An 18,846-nucleotide genomic window follows, 5' to 3' on the forward strand; every position below is an offset into this window, starting at 1 on the left:
CGCCTCGCCCAGGCGGCCTGCCCTGCCTTCCCTCCTCCAGATCCTCCCTCCAGATCCTCCGAGCACTTCCTCTCCCCTGTGTGCTCGCCCTTCATCATGACCCTGTGTGGGAGGCAGGGCCTGTCAGGTCTGTTACTGTCCGATTCACTAGGAAGTGAACAGGGTTCCCTTCCCCCAGGTCATGCCTTTTGATGACCCTGTGCTGCTTTCTGGGCCACTCTGTAGGTCCCACTTCCCACCTTAGATAAGGGTCCCCTGGGCACGTGGGCATAGCTCATCCTTTGTCACTCACTCCACAAATATATGCTAGACTTTTCAAATCTTCCCATTTCATATTTCCTCTAAACCCTCTCGAACAGGCAAACCACAGATTGAGATCCTAGAGCTTAAAACTTTATTTCCAACTACAACCACAGTGGGAAAGATACCACTGGTTTTCATTTAAATGATGTTAGATGCAGCGTTTTAATGTGGGACTCTGAGAAATAGTGAGACCACAGACCTCGTGTGCATTCTTCATGTCACCTAACACACCGTGGCCAAGCTCTGCTGGCTGCACCAGTAGAATGTGACCCTGCTCCTGGCCCATTCTGGGATGTGCTGAGTGTCACATGGTACAGGCTGTGTGATGAGTGGATTTTGAATTCCAAACTTGTCAGTGGCCACTAGTGTTTCTTCATTAAAAACAAAATACCTGATTAAATAACACTGTTCTTTCAGAAATAGTTTCTGAATTATTTATTGCAAATTGTCTTCTGTGGCCAAAACTACTCTTTGATTTGGTTTCTAATTTGCTTTCAATCTTGTTTTTGAACACTGCTTTCTCTTTTTCTGAGTTTCATGTGTGTTAAGTGAGGACTTCAGAACTTGCTTGACTGGATAGTCTCCTGGGTGCCAGGCTCTCTTTTGTTACACCCTCAAGCACAGTAATGGCTGACTAGGTCTAAAGGTTCAGATTGGTTTCTCTGAACTCAGCTGAGCTTACAGGTGTCCCATAATCTCATCCAGACATGTTAGCCTGTTCTGCAAGGGTTGACAGTTAACATCGAGAAGGGAGCCTGTGGGTGCCTCCTTCAGAGCTGTGAGAACGAACTAGAATTTCCGGGGCTGCTGGGCCTGGTGGTGCCCAGGCTTGTTAGGAGGCTGGGTTTGGTGTAGGTCCTAACTGAGCAGAAGGTGATCAGGCGCCAGTGGAATGTACAGCAGCATAGTAACTGGCTGGCGCTGGCGTCCCCGCTCTGCCCACTGTGGGATATGGTCAAAACCCACCATTTCATCTTTCTGAGCTGTTTCTTCAGAGCAGTTGTGAGCATTCATTTGAAATTGACTTATAGCACCTGAATTGAGCAGGATGCTAAAGGGGAGAGGGGACAGGAAAGGGTTTCTGTCCCATAGAAGCACAGAGTGTTCTCCCCAGTTCACCTGTCCTTCCCTGTGCTGTCCAGGTCTCCTCGTGTACACGGCGGGCACCAGGATTGACAGTGGAACGTGGCCTTGACCATAGGCTGGTTATTAGGTAGAATAGGATAAAGGCCATGAGGGTTTCCGACTGTGGGGGGTGTGAATTGTGACCTACAAATAACATCTCGGCTTCATGTTCTTTCCTTTTAGAAATCCCTTCCGTGTGACATATGCAAACAGGTCATCACCGCGGCTGGCGACATGCTGAAAAACAATGCCACTGAGGTGAGTGGGGGCTGGAGTGGGCTCGGCCTCATGCCCCGGTTTTCAGGAGAGCTGTGACTCTGAGGATTGTCTAGGGGTGGCAGATGTCTTTGGTAAAGGGCCAGTAGGAAGGATTTTCAGCCTTACAGGCCACATACTGTTTCTGTCATGTAGTCTTTTTGCAAACCACTTTAAAAATGTAGGTCTGTTTTTTGTTTGAGGCTGAATGCAGTAGGGGAAGGGCCGGGCTTGCTGACCCCCGGACTACAGATTAAATACCCGAGATTGATTGGGGTCTGATATGCCTGTCAGCGTCCAGCTTGGCCCTGGCTCACCTTCACTGTCCTCTGCTCAGAATTTTCTGTGCCTGTAAGACCACAGGTCAAAGAATCTTTGCTTTGAATTTTGATGCCATGAAGCACAAGGTGGCTCGCCTGGTGAACTGATAGACCCCTGGGCCACCACTAGCTCTTCTCCTGCCCTCTTCCCCGAGGCCTGGCTGATTTGCAGGCTTGCTTTTCCTTCTTGCCTTCAGCCATTTGCAGGGAAGAGGCCTGTTCTGATTCTGACCCTTGCCATTGTCCCTGGCAGGAGGAGATCCTCACTTACCTGGAGAAGATGTGCGACTGGCTTCCTAACACGAACCTGTCGGCCTTGTGCAAGGAGATGGTCGACTCTTACCTCCCCGTCATCCTGGACTTGATTAAAGGGGAAATGGTAAGTGATGGGGAACAGGCTCTTCTTTCTAGGTGCTTCCAGGGCCCAGAGGAGATAGTGGCCCAGAGCAGTGATTCAGTTGGGAAGTCTCTTTGTGGCTTTGTATTTTTTTGAGGAGCTTTTCATTTTGATTCTGCCGTTCAGAAGAACTCTGGCCCAGCAGCCCCTGTGGCCTGCCAGGGTTGGTGAGGGGCAGCAGATGGGCTGCTATGAACCAGCTAATGTTTACAGGTGCCAGTTGAGTAACTCGTGTTGTCTTTGGAGCAAACAAATAATTTCATTTCTCTGAATTTCTGTGAATTTATAATTTAAGGGGGTTCAGCGGTAAGGGTACTCAGCCTTCACCTATCAGGTACAGATTGTGCAGAAGCCACGTGCTGGAGGCTGTGTTTTAAAGGCCCTGAGAAGGGCAAGTGTTTAAGAAACCGTGGAGGGCCATCAGGGCAGGAGTGTCCTGAGACAGGACGTGGTTTTGGTGAGGAAGGCAGAGGTCACATTGTGGAGGGCCTTCCAGGCTGTGTCCCAAAAGGCTCTGTCCAGGTTCCATTGCCAGGAGCAGCAGCAGGGGACTCAGGCAGGATACTGTGAAGGTTCTGGCAATGTGAGCGAGGGGGGTGGGGAGGAACAGATGCACATTCTGGAGGGCGAATGGGCCGGCCTTGGCCATGGAGGGGGTGTACAGGAGAGAAGAGTTAAGAGTGTCTCCAGCTCTCTGGGAAGATGGGGGTGGAGTTGTTTGCTAACATGGAGGTGGAGAGGGGAGCATGGGGAGCAGATAGGGCAGGATGGAATTGGAAGAGTTGGAGATGTCCCCGTGTGTGTGTGTGTGTGTGTGTGTGTGTGTGTGTGTGCGCGCGCATGCATCAGTGTGAGCGTGCACCTGGAAGGTGTGTAGAACCAGTGCGTGGCAGTAGCGTGTGGCTCAAGAGTTGCCGATCTTCCTTTAAAAAGGAAGAGCTGACAGTGAGTGGCAGTCATAGTCCAGGAGCCCACGGCTACTGTGTGGTTGGGCGCATGGGTTGGAATTTATTTCCTTCCTTTCTTCATCCATCCGTTCCTCCCTTCCTCTTTCCCTCCTTCCTTTCTTTTTTCTTTGGTTTTTGTGCAGTGCTGGGGTAAGCTCAAGGCCTCCAGGTGTTAGCGGGGCGGGGCTGTGGCTTTTGTGGCCTTCCCAGGGGAACGGAGCAGCCGGGTTGTCGGGTGGTCCGTGTCTTCCTTTTCTTCCTGAGTTTCCGTGTGTGGGGGTCCTGCCCAGCCTCACACACGCCGTGCAAACACTGCCAGGAGCCACATCCCGGCCCCTGTTGTTTCTGTGTAAGGGACTTGGGGAGAGGGACTGATTCCTAGGCACCCGGTAGTCTGTTGTGACAGGCGCGCGCGCACACACACACACACACACACACACAGGGAGGGAGCTTTCAGCCGGCTCTCCTTCCCCCCAGAGCCGTCCAGGGGAGGTGTGCTCGTCCCTCAACCTCTGCGAGTCTCTTCAGAAGCACCTGGCAGAGCTGAGCCACCGGAAGCAGCTGGAGGCCAACAAGATCCCGGAAATGGACATGACTGAGGTGGTGGCTCCCTTTATGGCCAACATCCCCCTCCTCCTGTACCCTCAGGATGGCCCCCAGAGCAAGCCCCAGCCAAAGGTAAGGCGGGTGGGGCTGGCCCTGGGGACCCTTTGGAGGCAAGGTAGAGTCAGGGATGTGTGAGGGGTGGTTCGTGAGTGTGTGTGAGTGTGTGAGATGAGGTAGGAGGGGCGGCGCATAATGTTCTCAAACTGAGTCTTGTCCTTTCGCGTGACTCTGCCGGTACCAGGCAGTCCTTAGGTGGGGTACGATGCAGTCTCTAAAGATGAGATGCAGAAGTGTCCCCCTTTTGTTTAGTGGTGCTGGGGTTGGAGGCCATGTTCTGTATGTGCCAAGCACATGCTTGACCCTAGGCTGCACCCAGGCCTCCCCAGTCTGTGCTTCAGTGAATACTGAGTTGACTTTAAACCTACTGGTACTTGTAGAGCCTCTTAAAAACCCATTAGGAGCTGCTCGGTGGTGGCCCCCAGTGCTGTGGCCTGGGCAGGTGAAGACTCTGCAGGAGTCGGTCCTCTGCCACCGAGCTGCGTCCTCACTGCCCTTCTCTCTAGGCCAGTGGAGACGTCTGCCAGGACTGCGTGCAGATGGTGACCGACATCCAGACGGCCGTGAGGACCAATTCCACCTTTGTGGAGGGCTTGGTGGAGCATGCCAAGGAGGAGTGTGACCGCCTGGGGCCTGGCATGGCTGACATGGTGAGTGTGCCCCTCCCTGCTGTGAAGATGTCCTGGCCCAGGAAGCTGGGCTCTGGAGACGGGAGTGGGGCACCAAGAGAGCAGATCGTTGCTGCCGCGGTAGAGTTGGGAATTTCAGCCTGACTGCTCTGAGTTGAGGTGCTTCAAATAATCCCTCTCTGTTTTTCCCAGCTGCTTGAGTGGGGACCTTACATACACTTTGGGTAGTTGAATCTGCAGATAATAGAAAATGATGGAAGAACACTGCTTTTGTCAAACTTTGTCTTCTTCCTGTCACCGTACCTATTAGAAACGCTGGGGGCCAGCTGTTGAAAGAGCCTGGCGGTTCTGAGAGCGCCCACCTTGTGAGCCAGCCTACACGGTGCCCACCTGGAGGCCTGGGTTCTGTGGGCTCGGCACCCCACTCTGTTAGTTCCTTAGGTGGTTTCATTCCTTGGACCCAATTCCCATTATTAAATTCGCTCATGAAATTGATGTGGAAAACCAAAATCCAACTTAGTACCTGAGTGCCTTCTGAAACCTTTGTCAGGGAGGCAGTTGGGATTCTGCTCTGGGTTCCAGAGTGGCCTTCCTGGGTGGAGCCCTGTCGGTGGCCTGACTCTCCTAGGGCTATCAGCCAGGGGAGCAGTCTTTTTATCTTTTTATTATGAAAGCCTGGGAATCAGTTTGCAGTTGCCGTTGTAGGTGGTTTCTCAGGTAAACCCTCTCCTAGGGCTATTCGCGTTTCCCTTGGTTTCTAGTGAGAAGCGAGCACTAGCTTAGTGTGGCAGGAGCTGTTCTGAGAGGGGCTGCTGGCAGTGCCTCGCTTTGTATGAAATCAGGTCATTGAAAATCATTCTTGACTCGTCTGGGTTTAAATTTTATAACCAGCCCTGTCTGAGAATGTGTAAAGGTTTCAAGAGTAACCTTGGATTCCTCATCAGTGGATCTGTAACTTCGTTCTCTCCCAACTGCAAACTGCTACGGAGCAACTTTTGAACGACCTTGGGGCAAATTGGCCATAAATAGAGAAAGACAAAATCTCTTTAGTTCTTTTGGTAAACAGTTTCAGAACACATTCTCTGTTCGTTTTGTGTAAGTTATAAAATAACGTCACTTTTATCTCATTAAAGTTTGTTTTGAGCAGATTATAAAATTCTATAGGAATTTTTTTAGGGGTGATACAGGGATTGAACCCAGGGGTGCTTAAGCAGTGAGCCACATCCCCAGCTCTTTTTAAAATATTTTATTTAGAGACAGGTTCTCTGAGTTGCTTAGGGCCTCGCTAAATTTCTGAGACTGGCTTTAAACTCAAAACCCTCCTGCCTCAGCCTCCCGAGCCACTGGGATTACAGGTGTGCACCACCGTGCCTGGCTGTATAGGTAGGAATCTTGATAATCAGCAGTTAGCACTGTTGAAAAGGCTAGTTTGGTTTTTTGGTTCTTTGTTGCAGTAATTAATTTAACTGAAGAACTGTTTCTCTCTCTCCAGTGCAAGAACTATATCAGCCAGTACTCTGAAATCGCCGTCCAGATGATGATGCACATGGTAGGTGGCAGGAGAGTCCTTGGTTAGCATTTTTGTCCTAAATGTTGCTGTTTCCAGATACAGTTTAGTTTCTTTCTTTCTTTCCTTTTTTTTTAAATTCTCGAAATACTGAATTGAGGCCAGAAAGAACCCTCCTTGACCAGCAGGCTCTCCACTTCAATCTCAGTCCCCCCACCCCCCCACCCAAGAAAGGCTGAAGGAAGAAGCTTGATCCCAGGACTGCCTTATGGTGGCCTGCTGGCCTGTGCACCCGCGAGCTGGCCGTCAGATTGCTAGTATCTGGCTTTAGCCCTGGGATCTGTAGTCGTTTGCTCTCTAGACCAACCCCGAGCATTGCCACCATGCAGCCTGAGTTTGGAGCTGGGGACGGTGGGAATCCTGCCTGGTGGAGTTGGCCCTTTGCCCTGGAGTGGGGTCAGCTAGTGGCTGCTCAGGCCCTGACTCCTGCACTGGCATCTCTTGTGTCCCGGTGACAGGGACATTTATTCCCTGTTAGACGTGGGAAGCGGGCTGGCTCCTCTATGTTGGAGCTGTGTTAAGAAGCTGGCTGGCCTGCAGCATGCTGAGTTGGGGAGCTGGCTTGGCCTTCCTAGATCTCATCTGAGGGCCAGAGCAGGGTGGGGTGCACTGTTCCCCTACGCCGCCTTTCTGCATCAGGATTGATGTCTGTCCTTGAGTTTGTTCCTAACACAGGGGTCCCTCACCTCTGGCCCTTCATAGAATAGATCAGTTCCGTTGGAACCCAGTGAAGCCCATTTGTGGCTGAGTCATTGCAGTTGAGACCCTTGACCCACAGAGCCTGGCAGGGTGACCATTGGGCCTGTTCTGCCTACTCCAGTCATCTGCCAACTAAACCAGGCACAGCAGTTTATTTGGGATCATTGCTCACAGCCTGCCTTATAAAAATGTTTAAAGGCAAACGTTACGAAGACGTGCAGCTGAAGTAGGTGAAAATAAGCTTTCGATGTGACTCGACCTAATGAAGTACTTCCTTGTTGCTAACATGAATATTTTTCCTTATAAATATTGTGTAGAAAATTTTTTGAAAATACAGATAATACTTCACACAAAAATCATTTGCATTTTCATAAAAGTCTGTGGGGTCATTTTTTATATATTGCTTTGTATTTTGTAGTTCGCATCCCCCTCCTGATTTATTGATCACTAAGTTATCTTTGTACAGGTGATTTTCATGTGGCTGCTGCATATTAATTCACAGTATGGATCAAACATAATCTGTGTGACCAGTCCCCTGTGGCTAGGTGTTTAGGTTGTTTTCAGGTTTGCCCTCGGAATGAGAAACATCCTTAGTGCCAGATATATATCTATGCCCATCCCCATCTTTCCCTTAGTGTGTGGGTCACTGAAGCTGGAATTGTTGACTCAAAGCTCAGGCTTTTAATAGGTAGTCAGATCTGCTGCCCAGGCCGTCGCTGGCCCTAGGATAGATTGCCCCAAGGCTAGGTGTGGCAAGTGGTGTGTTTATAACAACCTACCCCCCCAATTTGGGCAGCCCTGGTGTCCAGTTCCATTGCAATGCTCATAACTAACCCGTGGGAAGGGCCCAGTGGGGTCGACTCTGGGGGTGGAGACCCTTCACAGTGACTTTGCTGCACAGCATGATTTAGTATTGGTTATAGGGACAGCACACACACTAGCTGGCCAGTGTGGTCTGTCCCAGGGCCAGAGTAGTGTTTGGGGTCCATCAGGCTAGTGGGACAGGTAGGTAGCAATGCCAGACTGCTGGAGTGTGGCCCTTGGCTTTGGTGGTACCCCTAACCCCTGTTGACTGCTTGATTATTGTTGTTTTAATTTTTCTTAACTGTTGTATCCTTTCCTTTCCGTTGTTTCCATCTCCGATTTCCTGTTTTTTTGTTCAACAGCAGGATCAGGTATGTGATGGAGAATTTGCTTGTAGTAGTGATCTGCTGCTTCTCCTAGTTATTTTGCTTTATTTCTTTATTTATTTTTGTTTAGTGTGGTATCTCTGACAGATACAAGGAATAGTTGCAAAAGGCAAGGGTCCCCCTCTCTGCCAGGCATCCTGCCCCTGAGTTCAGCATTTCAAGTGTTGGGGTCTCCCTCCTTCAAGGGGTCTGGAAAACAACAGAGTCTTGCCCTCTAGTCAGAATCAACATGTGGCATGCGTGTGTGAAGGCCACCAGCGTGCTGATGAGGAACCAGGGGTGGCCTCGGAGGCGTCTGGCTTCCAGCAGGACGCCTTGTGTCTGTCACAACACGAGTGGGCATTGCATGTCTTTAGTGCTGTCTTCATAATCCCGGGATGCTGCTGCTGCATGAGCTAATTGGTCTTGCAAATGACACATTGTCCCCCTGTTTGTTGGATCCAGAGAATTGGAAACAATCTCTTGATTGTGGCTTCTGCCCTTCTGGGTGATGGATGGGGTCCTTTGGGTCTGGAGACATGTCAGATGGCCACTGTGGGAGCCACATCCACAGTCCACACTGGGGCCATTCTAAGCTTGGCCTCTTCCGAGCGCTGGGAAGCCTTTGGAAGTGTAATGGGAGAGCTCTTGGGTTGGGACGCCTGGATTTCTGCCTCTGCTGCCTTGAGTCTGAACAAATCTGATCCTGAGAGAAGAGCAGCCTCCCTCCCCTATCTTGGCACCTTTTTTTCCTTTAAAAAAAAAAAAAAAAACCCTTGCTGTATCTTCAGCCTCACTCTGACATTTTCTCCCCGTTTTTAAGGTGTGCCAAAGGGAAAGGATCTGGGATATTCTGTACCCAGGCCCCCAGCCCCACATCTAGAGCTGTTTCAACAGCACCAGCTGCTGGTCTGTCTCTCTGTCCTCAGCAGGCCTGGTTTTGGCGCCCGGGCTGACGGGTTTTGTGTGTGGTGGTAGTAGGCAGATGCCCACAGGCCCGGGGCTGGTGCTGGCTGCATTGGATTCACAGTTCACGGGGTCTGCATTCTTATTTTGGGCTTGGTCTTCGTGGTGAAATGGTCAGGGTCTCCAAACTCTTTCCTTCTCTTGCCTAGTGTCCAGATGGTGTGTAGAGGGCTGGGTCTGAAGACCTTGTGATTTGAAATGATTCACCACCGTGGGGGTGGGGGTGGGCTCCTGTGTACTGTGTGCAGTTGTGAACACAGAACGTGGATTTTAGAAAAGCCAACTTTCCCTTTAACATGTTGTTTTAAATGGTCCCGCCCCTGCAAGATCTGGTGTGCTTTTATCTATCTCCAGCATAGGCTTTCTGTTAGCTCGTGGGCATTGTAGTTTCCCCCTGGAATAAACAAACTCTGCTGAGAATGAGTCCTTGGGGATGCTGAAGGCCGTGGGAGCCTCTGTTCCTTATGGTGGCCCTGACTAGAGCTGCATGATGGCTTCCTAGGTGTAGTTAGCTCACGTGCTCTGCTCTTGGACATGAGTCCTTCTAAGTTGAAGTTGAGTCTGGAATCCCTGCCAGTCAGGGTGGGTGGGGTCAGCCTTGACCCTGGGGCTGGGGTGCTCCTCAGCACCCCAACCCTGGTGTCTGGAGAGGGGCTGAGGTGGCGGGCGAGGGCTCTGTCTGACTGCTGGTTCTGTGCCCTTTCAGCAACCCAAGGAGATCTGCGCGCTGGTTGGGTTCTGTGACGAGGTCAAGGAAGTGCCTCTGCAGACCCTGATTCCCGCCAGAGTGGCCTCCGAGAACGTCCTCCCTGCCCTGGAACTGATGGATCCCCTCGAGGTACCTGCTGTTATTGTATGTGGACTATGGCTATGGAACAGCTGGCCACTCCATGCTGTGTCACATCTAGGTGTCACACACTTTCTGTTCCCTACCTGGCGTCTCATGGCTGTCCCACCTCCACCCTGTGCTGTGTTCCTGGGCCAAGGCTGTGGTGGTGGTTTTCAGATCCAGTGGTTTTTCAGTGCCAACTCAGCCCTGACCTTTTCACGTGTACCTCCTGGATCCTTCCCAATTCTGGAGCCATAGTACCGAGTCTAGGCCGCCCTCCCCAGGGCTTGTGCAGAAGCCTCATTGGGCCCACTGCTTGTACGTGGGTAAAGAGCCCATAGTGAACTTGAACCCAGCACTTCCTGTGGTCAGGTAGTATTCTAGGGTCATGATGCCCCTGTGCCCTCTGTTTCTTCTCTGTGTGGCTACAGAAATTGTTGAGGTGTCAGATGGAATAAGGGGAGCTCAGCCTCCTGCTCCCAGAGGTGCTCCAAGCCCCTTACCCACCCTCCCCGCCAAGTTCACGGCCACAGTGCACGGAGGAGCAGTACAGTGTTTACCGTTTAACACGTGACCACTTAAATGTTTAAACCAAAGTTAAGCAAAATTCAACTTCAGGTCCCTTGTTCCGTCAGCTTCCTTGAGGCGTTCAGTAGACACTTGGAGCTGGTGCCTCTGTGCTGGACAGAGCACCTGGGTTGTCATGAGGTTCTACCCAGTAGTGTTTTACTTTATTAAAGGTAGGTTCTAGAAAAACAATCGCAGGTGTTAATGAAGTTTGGGAAAGTCAAAAGCAAACCTGAAATGGGTTTACAACTCTTGATTTCTAAATAGCTGTCAGATACAGTGACTCTCATTCTGTTCCCTGGCTGCCATCTGTCTCCCAAAGTGATGTGGAATGATGAAATATTAGAACCAGACACAAGAGCAGGGAGATAGCTCTTTGGGGTGAGGGAGGGGACTGCTTCTATCTTCTGAAATACACATTCCTGGATTTGGGGTGGTGTGGGAGTAGGGGAGGGGGGTGGTGGTAGAGGATTGGGGAAGGGCTGGATCGCCTGCTGTGTAAGCAGCAGCAGGGCGTGGAACCCCAGATGTGGAGGAAGCCACGCATCCTTTTGAATTCAGTAGGCAGGGCCCCTTGGTGTGCTGCTAACCTGCCCTGGTCCCCACAGCCCTCTGCAGCTTATAACGGCAGCGGGAGCAAGGGCCTGAGTCCCAGCGTGAACGTCTCTCTCTCGTCAACAGGAGGAGCTGATCCTGGCCCATGCTAATGTGTTGTGCAAGGCGTGTCAATTCGTGGTGAAGAAGGTGGCCGACTTGATCAACAACAACAGCACCATGGTGCGTGGCCCTCCCTGAAGGATGCTCCAGCGGGAGAATTCAGCAGGGGAGAGGGATCTGGCCCCCCTTACTTTTTTCCCCTTAACTCCCACTATCCTAAGGGTGAACCCGGGCCTGGCATGTGCCATGCAAGCACTCTACCACTGAGCCACGGCCATCTCCCCTCACCGGTTGGCACCAGCCTGGGATGTGTATGGCCACATCCTCTCCTTCAAAGGCTGTTTCCTCTGTGGGGCCCTCTCGGCTACGGGGGTGCGGGCCACCCTTGTTCTGCGGGCAGCTCTGGTCTTATTCTGTGTGGTCTTCCAAGGGAGGGACAGTGCCTCCTGTGGGCTGCTGTCCTTCTGTTTTCAGAGTCTCTCCCCACCACGCATGATTCTCTGTGTTCCAGGAAAAAATCGTCCATGCTTTGGATACGGCGTGCTCAATGCTGCCCAAGTCTGTGTCGACCGTGTGCCAGGAGGTGGTGGACACATACAGCGGGTACATCTTGTCAGTGCTTGAGGAGGAGCTGAACCCTGAGCAGGTGTGCAGAGAGCTCCGTCTCTGCTCCTCTGGCAAGGGCCAGCTCGAGATGATCGGCCGAATCGGACTGCCTGAGCTGCCCCCGCTGCCCAAGTTGCCCGCGCTGCCCAAGTCGCCTGCACTGCCCGGTGAGCCCAGGGCACACGAGGCACAGGATGGCCCCTCCTGAGTCTGGAAGGACTGTGTCAGCATCAAGCCCTGTGTTCTCTTGTGTAGCCCGGGTGACTCCCCTGAAAGACGGTCCCTTCTGTGAGGTGTGCAAGAAGCTGGTCGGCTACTTGGAGCACAACCTGGAGAAGAATAGCACCAAGCAGGAGATCCTGTCCGCGCTCGAGAAGGGCTGCAGCTTCCTGCCTGAGCCCTACCAGAAGCAGGTAGCAGGGGCTGGGGCGGCTCCCTGAGGTGCCCCTGGAAGTGGAAGGAAGCAGACTGTGGCTGTCCCCGGCCTGGAGTTGGCTGGGCTGAGAGATGACCTGTTGATCTTCTGGAGCTGCAGAGGGGAGGAATCTGCTAGTGAGGACAGAGGGTGGGGTCCTCGGGGAGGGAGTCCCAGGGCCCACTGGCCTAGGAGTGACAGGGACTGATGGAAGAGCATGTCCTGTCTGCTTAAACATGCCCAGACCTGGTCCTGTGTCCCTTTCTTACTTGGCAGTGTGATGAGTTTGTGACCGAGTATGAGCCCGTGCTGGTGGAGGTCCTCGTGGAGGTGATGGACCCGTCCTTTGTGTGCTCGGTAAGCCTCGCTGGGCGGCCTGGCTCCTCCGGGCAGCTGGGTGGCAGGGGCTGGAGGTTCCTCTGTGACTCTGGCCATCAGGTGGAGCCTGGGGGAGTGGGGAGTGCAGGGCCCCAGGCCTCTAGCGCCATCCGTTGCCCTCTTCACGGGTCTGAGAGCATGTCCCTTGCAGCTGCTTCCTGGAAGCTGTTAATTTCGGCTTTGGAAGGGGTGGGCTGGGCAGCTCCCGATTCTCCCCTCTTTTCCCCTGTAGAAAATCGGGGCCTGCTCCTCTGCCCACAAGCTGCTCTTGGGAGCTGAGAGGTGTGTCTGGGGCCCCAGCTACTGGTGCCGGAACGTGGAGACGGCAGCCCAGTGTAATGTGAGTAGCTCGGCCGACCGCCTTCCAGTGGGTGGCCCCTTGGAAGTCCTGCTCTGATAGGGACCTCATGGTCAGCTCTCCACCCTGCCTTCTGTAAGTGCGAAAACCGCAGCCCAGAGAGGCAGTTAGGCCCCTCCTGAGTTGCCCAGCGAAGGCGGGCCTGCCTGCCTCTCGTCTTCTGGCGTGAAGGGTGCTGGGTGTTCTCTGGTATGTCTGCTTTCCTGCTGTCTTCAGTCCCCTCCGGATAGTGTCAAACCTTCATGAGGTCACTCCAGGAACCTCCAGGCCTCTGGGACTCATTGCCCAGACCCTTGCATGGGTCCCCCCACCCCAGCACATTTGCCCTCCTGGAGCCTGGCCTGAATCCTACCCAAGGCCAGCTGGAGGTCTTCTTGAATGGAGCCCCTGCCCAGCAGCCCCAGGACTCTGTGGGCACCATCCTGGCTGGGCAGCCACTGTGACCCATGCCACGTTCCTGGGTGGGGATTTGTTCTGGCCTTGTTACTTTGTGTACCTTTAACTTTTTCCTCCTCTCTGGGTTCCTTTTGACTGTTTCCCGGAGGAGTTATTGTGGGTCACTGCAGGGAGAGGCCCACACCCGGTCCTGTCCAGGTCCCCGCCCATGTGCACCATCACCCTGCCATCGGTGGGGGTAAAGGTGCCCGTGGTTAGAGACCTGAGCTGGGGTGTGCCATGGCTCGTGATGAGGTGGATTTGCCCTTGTGCAGCTGTGACACAGGTTCTTGGGGACCAGATGTCCGTAGGTGGAGGGGTCCTGGGCCCTGCCTGCTCGGGTGCTCATCTGCACCGCACTAAAGGTTTTGCGTCTGCTGAACTGGGCTCTGGCCTTAGGAGGCGCCAAAGTTCCACTGGCCCCGTGTTCCTTGGTTTTGAATGAGGTCCTCCGCATCTGGTGTGAGCCACCGGACCTGGGACATGATGCCAGATCCTGGGTGACGTGCGATGTAATGGGCCAGGAATTGAGCCTGTCACCTGAACCCCGTTTCCTCTTTCCTCCCAGGCTGTCGAGCATTGCAAGCGTCACGTGTGGAACTAGGATTCCGTCTTGGAGAAGCCGTAGCCTCTTTCCCTCCTTGTGTGTCTGGGGTAACGAACGCACAGACCTGTCTGTCATAAGAGCAGGACCCTCCTTTTGACCACTCCTGATTTGTCTCCCTTATTGTAGCATTGCTGTCACAGGGGAGGTGTTTCCCCCCACCAACATAGCTGCTTCAGTGTCCCCTCTGCTGGGGGGACACACTGGCCTGAGGTCTTGAGCCACCCTCTCAGCAGGGGCCTTGTTCTGAGCCCTGACAGGCTTGGGTGCTGGTAGGTTTGTGCTTCTGAGGTCACTTCCTATCCTAAGGAGGGAGTGTCCCCTTTCCTGTTGTACAGAGCAGCCAGAGGCAGTTCAGAAGAATTAGATGTTTTAAATAATTCCTATGGGGACAGTGCAGAGACCTTGGAAGCCGCTACTGGTGGCCAGTGGGTGCGGTGGCCCCAGGTTGACCCTTGTTTTTGCTTTCCTGTCTTTTCCTGGGGATACCTTGTTTGGGGTTCTGTGGGTTTGGGTTGGGAGGGGAAATTTCACCTGAATGTAACCTGCTGGCTGTACCTGGAGGTCCTGTGCACGGTGGCAACCGCTTGCTCGAGTGTCTGCTGGAGTCCTGCTTCGTGCCTCTGCCCACCCCTGCCCCTGCTGTGGATTTTTTTTTTTTTTAATTTTCCCTTTCAAATAAATGTGGATAACAGCTCCTAAGTCCCTGCTTGGTAGAGAGTGGCAGGCAGGGTCTGTTGGGTGTGGAGTGGGTACTATTGTCTGGGCTCCGCCGCTGCCTGTTTGGCCACCAAAGCTGTTCTACTTCTGGTTGCCAAGAGACAAGCAGAGCAGATGCTATGAAATGAACTTAGTGGTTTTCATTTGTTTTGCACTAAAATTTCTGTGATTTAACAATAAAGTTCTGTTAACCAGATCTGGGCTTGAGTGTGTGATACCTTGCTAGAGGAGTTTGGTCTCTGCTGAGCTCCACGCCCCTGGTCCCTTCAGCACCCTTGGCCAGGAAAAGAAAGCAAAGTGGGTTCAAATTTAAAGAAAGGTACTTGGTCCCCCCAAGTCCCAGGGCCAGCAGTGGGTTGGGGAGCACTTGAAGCCCAGGCCTGCCCTTCACCCGTGACCCCCATCTCAGGCCACACACAGGGAGGTTACCAGAGCCAGTGTATTGCCAGTCCTTTAAACAGACCATTCCAAAAACTTTTCAGTGAGTTCCAGTTCAACAAAACCAAGGGGGAAAATACTGAGGGAATAACTTAATTTAAAAAAGGAGCACACACACACACTCCACATTCAGAACCCGAGGGAATGTCAGTCATTTCTCTTTATATGCTGGGCACATTTGGGAAGCCAGTGAAATGGAGAGAATGCTTATTGAACTTGACCTTCTTATCTGTCGGATCTAGACGGTCAGCAGTCAGTGGGACTTGAAGTCGTGGCAGGCCAGCAGGGCTGCGCTCTGGGTCTCTGTCCTGTGGCTGGACTCTTGCTGTGGCATCCTGGCACATGGCCAGGGTAGAGCAGAAAGGGAGCCCCCAGTGGCCTCAGCTGAGCTAGTCCCCAGACTCCTGGGGGCCCCAGCGGCCCTCCTTACCTTGTCCTTAGATACTTAGCATTTTTGTTTGGTTTTCTTAAAAAAATAACAAATTTTATGAAGACAGAGATCAGATGCTGGATGAATGTCTGGCCAGAGTGGGATCTCGGCTGCCCACGTGGTGCCGGCCCCGACAGGCCTTGTCCTGGCTGCTGCCCCGGAGGGAGCGAGTGGTTGGGGCTGCTGCAAGTCTTCCGAATGGGTCACAGCTCCGTGATCTCCAGGGGACTCTCCATGATCACATCTCGAAGCTTGTGCAGGGGAGTGGATTTGGCGGATTCCGTGCGGGCGTTGCGCTCAAAGGCAGTGGCCTCTGCGGCGGTCAGCGTCTCCAGCGAGCGGCCCAGGCCCTTCTGGTCGTCCTCTGGCAGGCTGTTGAGGTCGGTGGCCAGCAGTGTGCCTGTGCTGCCATGCACCACATGGATCCCGTCCGGCCCCTTGAGCTCCACCGGTGGCTTGTGGCGGAAGCGCAGGCTGCCCTGGCCCGGGCTGCGGTCCCCAGGCTCCTCCTCCAGCTCCGTCTGGATGAGCTGCAAGAGGCCAGGCCCCCAGTGGCTCAGCTCCCACAGTTCAGGGCCATGCTAGAGGCAGGAGAGGCCGAGCCCCAGAGGCTGCCATCCAGGCCCCTCCCTGTCTCACACAGGGCCTCCCAGCTGGCCTTCGGCCTCCCACCACCCTCCAGACTGGGTGCGTAGAGGCACTGTGGTCATTTAAAATGCTTCGGCACATCCTCGGGGACATGGGCTCCTTGAGGAAACCTTCAAAGGCCTGTCCTCACTTTAAACATCCTGTGACACGGTGTGGTGTCTGGGCTTCTTATCAGGTTGGTTCCTGCGTGCCCAGCTCTGATAGTGACCAGGTAGTACGTGTTCACAGAAGTAGGAGGGGAGAGTGGTCAGGTTATTGAAGGGGCAGCGTGCACTCGGCTGGAAAACTGTGGTTAGCTCTAGTCTGAATTCGTACATACTGACAGTCACTTCAGGTCCACGGAGCCCTATTGACCCTGATGACCAGTTTCTTAAAGTGACATCACCCCCTCCAGGGTGTCTTGGGGTTCACTGCCTCAGAGCACAACCATCCCTGGGAAAGACTCCCCCACCAGAGCCCGGAAGGTAGAAGTCCCCTTGCTGACTTCCGCTAGACCCACACCCTGATGAGCTCCAGAGACGTCAAGGTAGCAGGAGAGAGCACCCCCAGGAGTGGGGCACGGCACACAGCTCCCTGCCCTCCCACCTACCACCCAGCTACCTCGGAGGTGGAGGAGTGGCAGGAGGAGGCTTTTTGCACCATCCGCTGTGCAAAGAGCTTTTTGAGCCGCAGGTAATCCTCCAGGACCACCTTCAGCAGCGAGCCCTGGGGGAGGGAGAGGGTTAACCCCCCACCAAGCCCCTCCACGTCTGCCCCACCTGCTCACCCCCTGTGGGGGCCTGGGGTGCACAGGTTTCGGATCCCAGGATTTGGAGCAGGACCTGGGGACAGTAGCCAGAAGCCACATGGGTCATGCTCAAGGCCACTGCAGGTCAGGGCAGCTCTGCATTGGCCCCGTGCCTAGGCCTTCTGGTGTTCTGGCCCCGTGGAGGCCGGGGGTGGCAGATCTGAGGCTTTCCGTCTTTCCTCTGGAATGAGGTCCAGGTTCAGCCGGGGCTCTGGGTGCAGGGAGGGCTCACCTTGATGGGTCCCTCACGAATGATCTGGCCCAGCTTGGCAATGTTGTCATACTCCTGGATGGCAGCACGCAGGTACCGGTCATCGTCAGGCTTGACGGCTGCTGGCTCGCGCCCAAATGTTCCCTAGAGGGAGACCCCACCCAGGCAGAGAGGTGTAGCTGCTGCCCTCTCCACCCGGCTCTCCACACTGCCAGCCACCCCCGCCCTGGCTCACGTGGGTGCGGGTGGGGCTGTTCCACAGGTCGGCGATCTCGCTCAGGTTCTCGGGCAGGTCATCCTCGTGCTCGGCCTGGGCGGCCAGCTCCAGGTTCCGGCAGAAGGGGTCTAGCCACACGGGGTTGGCTCTGCATTTGGGGAGTGGAGGGGGGTCAAGCAAGGAGAGCGCGCTAGACAGGTGCCCTCCCAGACGAACCTGCCCATCTCCCTGGTCTCTCAACGCCATGCCTTCACGGCGGCCCCTGCACCTGTGGGTGTTCCTCCCACCCTAGGATCCTGCTTGAGCCAGACTGACATCCGTCACAGTCAGCTTTGGTGGGGAGATCTCACTCTACCCAGTTCCCAAAGTCTATGCCCCTATATCCTTGCCCTATGCAGGGTGGGGTGGGGCAGGGGCCATCAGACAGGAATCCAAACTCAGCCATGCAGTTGAGGGTGGAGAGACAGCGGTGATCAGCCCACCAGGGGGCGCCCACAGCCCAGGTTTCAGCCAGCACTTGGGAGGCTGCAGGGACTATGTTCCCTTCCTGGTTCCCAGCAGGCTCAGGGTGCCCGGCCGACTCACCCATCAAAGGAGTACTTGTTGGTGTTGGGCATGTCCATGATGTCGATGAAGCCACGATTCCCTGCAGGTAGAAGGGTTGGGGCTGGGAGGGGAGGTGGGCAGCCAACCAGCTGCGGCTGGGGAATCTGGACACCCAGAGGTCCTTCCCTGTCCCTACTCACCTGCAGAGCCAGCCACAATGGCCTTGAGCTTCCTCTTGTGTCTGGAGAGAAGCAGGAGAAGTGCCCATGAAGGAGGCTGGACTCACCTGGAACCCACAGCCCCGCCTGTCGCTGGGCGCAGGGACACTCACACGGTCCTATAGTACCAATTCATGAGGATGAAGAGCATGGCGGCCAGGAAGAGGAGGATGGCCAGGACGATGATCGCCATCTGTGGGGGAGAATAGGCCAGGCCTGAACCGTGAGCTCCGGGGTAGAGCTGGCCCCGGGAAGGACGGGGCCCATGGGGTACCTGCAGGGCAGACATGTCATCGGGCAGCCGGACAGAGATGGCAGGCTGCACGTCCAGGACGTTGTAGTTCCGGAAGAGATTCCGCAGCTGTTCCTTGTTCTCATCAATCATCTGGATCACCCTGGACCAGGGTCAGGGGCCTTAGTCCCATCTCAGCCACCCTCCAAGACCTTACCCGCCCCCTGCCGTCTCCTCCGCTCTGCCTGAGCCCCCGGAAGATGATCACCCTGTGTGCACTGAAGCCTTGCCAGACAGAAGCCCCCCTGCCTTGGAGCCGGGGTTCTCACAGGGTCCCTGGGACTTCCTACGGGGTTCTGTTGGGCCTTCACGATAGGCAGAGGCTCCCATCAGGCTCAGGAAGGGAGCTCTGCGCACCCCCCAAACTGAGTCCTTCTTCCTAGCCCTGCCCATGTCTGGGGGAGAGCCCACACAGGCAGTCAGGTGTCTGTGTTTCAATGAGTCCCCTCC

At 54.3% G+C, this 18,846-nt stretch overlaps 2 protein-coding genes across 4 annotated transcripts in view; one reads left to right on the forward strand and one right to left on the reverse strand.

Moving 5' to 3' along the window:
- Window positions 1–14,805, forward strand: part of Psap (prosaposin) — a 33,900-nt gene extending 19,095 nt beyond the window's left edge. The window contains exons 3-14 of the mRNA XM_046419884.2: window positions 1,612–1,686; window positions 2,257–2,382; window positions 3,825–4,025; window positions 4,517–4,660; window positions 6,132–6,188; window positions 9,747–9,878; window positions 11,118–11,213; window positions 11,605–11,866; window positions 11,955–12,112; window positions 12,391–12,471; window positions 12,725–12,832; window positions 13,854–14,805. Of these exons, the coding sequence (XP_046275840.1) occupies window positions 1,612–1,686; window positions 2,257–2,382; window positions 3,825–4,025; window positions 4,517–4,660; window positions 6,132–6,188; window positions 9,747–9,878; window positions 11,118–11,213; window positions 11,605–11,866; window positions 11,955–12,112; window positions 12,391–12,471; window positions 12,725–12,832; window positions 13,854–13,889 (1,476 nt within the window). The 3' untranslated portion in view covers window positions 13,890–14,805. The remainder of the gene's footprint in view (window positions 1–1,611; window positions 1,687–2,256; window positions 2,383–3,824; window positions 4,026–4,516; window positions 4,661–6,131; window positions 6,189–9,746; window positions 9,879–11,117; window positions 11,214–11,604; window positions 11,867–11,954; window positions 12,113–12,390; window positions 12,472–12,724; window positions 12,833–13,853) is intronic.
- A 225-nt stretch (window positions 14,806–15,030) lies between these two features.
- Cdh23 (cadherin related 23) overlaps window positions 15,031–18,846 on the reverse strand; it is a 383,514-nt gene continuing 379,698 nt past the window's right edge. For 2 of the 3 annotated variants that reach the window (XM_058577897.1, XM_058577901.1), the window contains 7 exons: window positions 18,379–18,499; window positions 18,218–18,297; window positions 18,087–18,127; window positions 17,926–17,986; window positions 17,359–17,488; window positions 17,145–17,267; window positions 15,031–16,007 (listed from right to left, as the gene is read on the reverse strand). In XM_058577897.1, coding sequence (XP_058433880.1) covers window positions 15,681–16,007; window positions 17,145–17,267; window positions 17,359–17,488; window positions 17,926–17,986; window positions 18,087–18,127; window positions 18,218–18,297; window positions 18,379–18,499 — 883 coding nt within the window. In that variant the 3' untranslated portion in view covers window positions 15,031–15,680. Of the gene's footprint in view, window positions 16,008–16,725; window positions 16,831–17,144; window positions 17,268–17,358; window positions 17,489–17,925; window positions 17,987–18,086; window positions 18,128–18,217; window positions 18,298–18,378; window positions 18,500–18,846 lie in introns of all 3 variants that reach the window. The other variant, XM_058577902.1, reaches the window with a different exon arrangement.

This window comes from Marmota monax, unplaced genomic scaffold (assembly GCF_021218885.2).
Source record: "Marmota monax isolate L192 unplaced genomic scaffold, Marmota_monax_Labrador192_F-V1.1 WCK01_AAM20220418_F8-fsc00019, whole genome shotgun sequence".
NCBI lineage: Eukaryota > Metazoa > Chordata > Mammalia > Rodentia > Sciuridae > Marmota > Marmota monax.